The 5492-nt window shown below is 44.2% G+C and overlaps 1 protein-coding gene across 1 annotated transcript; it reads left to right on the forward strand.

Annotated features, from left to right (window-relative positions):
• Positions 1-4431: 4431 nt before the first annotated feature.
• On the forward strand, positions 4432-5237 carry LOC105178977. The gene is made up of 2 exons (XM_011102563.1): positions 4432-4766; positions 4910-5237. Exons 1-2 carry the CDS (start codon positions 4432-4434, stop codon positions 5235-5237), a joined length of 663 nt encoding a protein of 220 aa, XP_011100865.1.
• The last annotated feature ends 255 nt before the right edge of the window (positions 5238-5492 follow it).

Genomic DNA, 5492 nt, shown 5'->3' on the forward strand with positions numbered 1-5492 from the left:
AGAGCCCATCCTGGTCAATCATCTGTAGGTATCCCAAGTGTAACACCTCCATGACGAGGACAAAAAGGTACGACGATAGAGGATCACCCTGTCGAAGTCCTCTTGCACCCGAAAAGAATCCATGTGGCTTTCCATTCAATCCCACTGAGAAGGATGGTGTAGTGACACATTCCTCAATCCATCTAATGAATGTGGGTGGAAACCCAAAAAGTTCCAAAACCGCAACTAGGAAGTCCCATTCAACTGAGTCATACGCCTTTCTAATGTCAACTTTTAACGCGCATCTGGGAGGTAGGCGTGACTGATTGTATCCCGAGAAAAGTTCCTGAGCTAGCATGATATTGTCTCCGATACTTCTGCCAGGAACGAATGTTGCTTGACAGGGGCAATGACTTTGTCCAATACCACACTCAATCTTTTAACAATAAGTTTGGCAATAATCTTGTAGAGGACATTGCAACAAGAAATAGGTCGAAAATCACCAACGGACATAGGGGAGTGTACCTTCGGGATAAGCGCCAATAATGTGGTATTGATTTGTTTCAAGAGCCTCCTGGTACCGCCCTCGTAACCTCGCCTCCCACAATCGGCCAGACAGCTTTAAAGAAGCCTGACGAGTACCCATTAGGACCCGGTGCCTTATCCTCTGCAATATCGAACATTGCCTCTTTGACATTTGAGGGGGTGAATGGCGATAACAGAGAATTAGTTTTATCTTCAGTCACCAGATGTCTAGCCCACGGTCTAAGAACTGAATATCAATCAAGTCCCGTCTTCTTTGTCCTCCTAAAAGGACACTGTAATAAGATACAAATTCATTGACAACAGCCCCCTGCTCTGTGTGAGTGATCCCATGCTCATAATTAATTTGCAAAATTCTCCTTGTTGCCCGTCTTTGTGCTATCTTGCGAAAAAACACCCTAGAGCATTGATCACCATCTTTCATCCACTCCATTTTGGCTCTCTGATGTAACATGATTTGTTCGAGCTTCGCTGCTTTGGCCAAAACCATCCGACAATAGTGCTCCAAGTATAAGAATACTTCCTCCTACCTGTTGGCACTAATCAGGTTTTGTGCCGCCTCAAGAAATCCCTTTGCCAACTGTACATTGTGCGATAAATCTCCATTATTTCTCCTTTGTTCCCCGGAAAATTGGTTTCAGTGCTTTAAGTTTTCGAGTTACCGCATACATCGATACACCAACTACCTCATGTTTCCAAACATTCTGCACACTGGGAATAAATTTTGGTGAGAGGGTAAGATAATTGTCAAAACGAAACATACCTCCCAACTGCTGCTGTCTATCCCCACATAACACTAGTGGTGAGTGATCCGAGGTACGTGGGGTGAGGCTCAAATATGCGGATGTGGGGAACCGGGCAATCCATGTATCATTAATGAGCATCCTATTAAGTCGCTTCCATAGATTACGTGGATTTTTTTTTTCGGTAAATGTAATTTGCATTATGAAATAACGGTACAGTACAACAGTGAATTGGTTTATCCCTCGACAGGCCAAGGGATACGCCAGAGTCTATAAAGAGCAACTGTACTAATGGAATTAGACATATTAATACTCAAAATCCTCTGTCTGACATCATCAACAATGAAGGAAGCCAAAATGTTTGCCGGATGCTCAATTTGCTGGAATCGTCTCAAGTTTCTTTCTCGCCATATATGGTAGACGAGTGATCCAAGTAATGCTCGATAGGCTGCATTAATAATATGCTTCCCTCTCCATTTTCGCGTTGCCCATTCGATGTCCCTTGTCCATTCCCGATTGGGCCAAGGGACTCGAATAATTCGCCGAACAGCTGCAAGGCATAATCTATTGAAACGACATCGGAAGAAAAGGTGGGTATGTGTCTCCAATGCCTCCTCATCACAAAGAATACACCCACCATTATGTATGAGCCATGGTCTGTCGGTTGTTGGTAATTTTTCCTGAATAGCCATCCATAAGATAAATGAATTGCGTGGAATCTTCAAAGATCCCGAAAGTAGTGAAGTCCAGCCTACTTTCGGTCCAGGTGGGTATAAGAGTCGGTAAAGTGCTTGGGTATTGGGTTGCCCATCAGGAAATCGCCAAATGATCATATCATCGCCTCCATGAATCTGAGGTAGTGTATATGTGATTTGGAGGCATTCCATATCCGTGATGAGAGGCCAGTGCTATTGGCCCCCGTCAATGACTGAAGAAAGCTCTAGTGGAGTCTTCAAGGCCAAGTAAGTTTGGTCCGCGTGGAAATCTAGGAAGTAGGGGTCCAAGTTGATGCCATGGATCCTTCCAAAGATAGAAGGTCCTCCCATCTCCAATATGAAGCTCCACCATTGGTTGAATATAGCTGCGCAGACGAAGCAGCTTTCTCCAACCCCACGATCCTCCCTGTTCGCCAACTGTCCATATGGAGTTATTCCGTAATCGTCCGTGCTGCAACCACTCAACCCAGATAGATGTTCGGTCACATCTAATGATATCGCACAATTTCTTTGTCATTAAGGCACGATTAAGAATACCAGAAATCTAGGAAGTAGGGGTCCAAGTTGATGCCATGGATCCTTCCAAAGATAGAAGGTCCTCCCATCTCCAATATGAAGCTCCACCATTGGTTGAATATAGCTGCGCAGACGAAGCAGCTTTCTCCAACCCCACGATCCTCCCTGTTCGCCAACTGTCCATATGGAGTTATTCCGTAATCGTCCGTGCTGCAACCACTCAACCCAGATAGATGTTCGGTCACATCTAATGATATCGCACAATTTCTTTGTCATTAAGGCACGATTAAGAATACCAATATCTTTAATTCCTAGACCCCCTTCTTCTACCGGTTTGCAAACATCTTTCCACGCTATTTTGGCATATCCCGTCATTGAGGTTCCTTTCCATAGGAATGTTCGAAGGCGTTTCTCCACTTTCTTAATGACAGCCTTCGGTAAGATAAATGCAGATGCCCAATACAAGCTCAGTGTTGAAAGTACAGATTTGATGATTTGTACCCGTCCAGCATATGATAATGACATTCCTTCCCATCCAGTTATACGTGCATCAATTTTAGATAAGAGTGGCTGACAGTCGGAGATAGACAATCTAGATGAGAGTAGAGGGAGACCCAAGTACCTCATCGGGAGATGCCCCTCTTGAAAACCCAGCACTGCTAGCATCTGATCTTTCCTATCTTGTGCAGACCGGGAAATAATTCGGTGACTCTTTTGTACATTCAATCGGAGGCCTGACCACTCTGCAAACCTGTCCAGTCCCATCTTGAATTGTGCACTACAATTGTGCCACGTGTACCATTCTCCTTGCATGGGTAGGGGTAGCAAACCGGCATTCTAGATACAATTATTGAATTCCTCCATTCCAGATGGTATGTCACCAGAAGCTCCACAAACTTCACCGAGATCACGTACTGCATTAAAATCACCTCCGACTAGCCATGGAGTATCCACGCACTGGATGGCAATTGTACTAAGTGAATCCCAAAGTGAGCGTCTGTCCGCTAGCTCTATAGCCCCATAAATGACAGTAATATCAACTGATTCCTGAAGTGCTCGGATAGTGATATGACAATGTAAAAATTGTGTACTCAACCACAGTAACATCAAGAAAATTGTCATCCCAGCCAATCCAGATACGATTACCCGTCAACGTATAATCCATAAACCATTTCCAGTGGGGTAATAAAAAAGACTGAATATGAGAGGCATTATCAACTCGTACTTGAGTTTCAAGGAGACCAATAAAATGTAACTTGAACTCAGCCACAAGATCCTTCACTGCAAGCTGATGGTCCCTCTTGTTCAGTTTAATTTTGAAGAAGGGAAACGTCCCTCTTGTCCACGTCAAGGGAAACGAACTTGCTTTAATAAACCATGCAAAACAGCTTAATTTTGAACGTTCTCATAATTCCATGAAACTTGACCCAAACGTAGATATAGACCCATGCATTTGTGTAGTAAATTTGCTAAGCGTAATAATAACTACATTAATGATACATGGATTGCCCGGTTCCCCACATCCGCATATTTGAGCCTCACCCCGCGTACCTCGGATCACTCACCACTAGTGTTATGTGGGGATAGACAGCAGCAGTTGGGAGGTATGTTCCGTTTTGACAATTATCTTACCCTCTCACCAAAATTTATTCCCAGTGTGCAGAATGTTTGGAAACATGAGGTAGTTGGTGTACCGATGTATGCGGTAAGTCGGAAACTTAAAGCACTGAAATCAATTTTCCGGGAACAAAGGAGAAATAAGGGAGATTTATCGCATAATGTACAGTTGGCAAAGGGATTTGTTGAGGCGGCACAAAAACCTGGTTAGTGCCAACAGGCAGGAGGAAGTATTCTTATACTTGGAGCACTGTTGTCAGATGGTTTTGGCCAAAGGAGTGAAGCTCAAACAAATCATGTTACATCAGAGAGCAAAAATGGAGTGGATGAAAGATGGTGATCAATGCTCTAGGGTGTTTTTTCGCAAGATTGCACAGAGAGGGGCAGCAAGGAGAATTTTGCAAATTAATGATGAGCATGGGATCACTCACACGGAGCAGGGGGCTGTTGTCAATGAATTTGTCTCTTATTACAGTGTCCTTTTGGGAGGACAAAGACGACGGGACGTGATTGATATTCAAGTCCTTAGACCGTGGGCTAGACATCTGGTGACTGAAGATGATACCAATTCTCTTTTATCACCATTCACCCCCTTGGATGTCAAAGAGGCAGTGTTCGATATTGCCGAGGATAAGGCACCGGGTCATGATGGGTACTCGCCAGGCTTCTTCAAAGCTGCCTGGCCGATTGTGGGAGGCGAGGTTACGAGGGTACACTCCCCTATGTCCGTGGTGATTTTCGACCTATTTCTTATTGCAATATCCTCTACATTACTGCTAAACTTATTGTCAAAAGATTGAGTGTGCTATTGGACAAAGTCATTAGTCCCTGCCAAGCAGCATTTGTTCCTGGCAGAAGTATCGGAGACAATATCATGCTAGCTCAGGAACTTTTCTCGGGATACAATCAGTCACGCCTACCTCCCAGATGCGCGTTAAAAGTTGACATTAGAAAGACGTATGACTCAGTTGAATGGGACTTACTAGTTGCGGTTTTGGAACTTTTTGGGTTTCCACCCACATTCATCAGGTGGATTGAGGAATGTGTCATTACACCATCCTTCTCAGTGGGATTGAATGGAAAGCCACATGGATTCTTTTCAGGTGCAAGAGGACTTCGATAGGGGGATCCTTTATCGCCGTACCTATTTGTCCTCGTCATGGAGGTGTTACACTTGGGATACCTACAGATGATTGGCCAGGTTGGGCTCTTTTCTTTTCATTGGAAGTGTGATTCAGCTTGGATTTTTCAGCTCGGATTTGCTGATGACTTGTTATTTTGCCGTGCTTATATGGACTCTATTGGGGTCCATAAGAGAGTGTTGGATCGATTTGCCGTTTGGTCGGGACTCCGACTGAACGTACAGAAAAGTCATCTT

Source organism: Sesamum indicum, unplaced genomic scaffold (assembly GCF_000512975.1).
Source record: "Sesamum indicum cultivar Zhongzhi No. 13 unplaced genomic scaffold, S_indicum_v1.0 scaffold00118, whole genome shotgun sequence".
NCBI lineage: Eukaryota > Viridiplantae > Streptophyta > Magnoliopsida > Lamiales > Pedaliaceae > Sesamum > Sesamum indicum.

Excerpts from the sequence above, each read along its gene's own strand:
- LOC105178977 (XM_011102563.1), top strand. The coding sequence starts at position 4,432 with ATGGAGTGGATGAAAGATGGTGATCAATGCTCTAGGGTGTTTTTTCGC. Across the intron at positions 4,767-4,909 it reads AAGGCACCGGGTCATGATGG|ATTGAGTGTGCTATTGGACA; the intron begins GTACTCGCCAGG and ends TATTGTCAAAAG.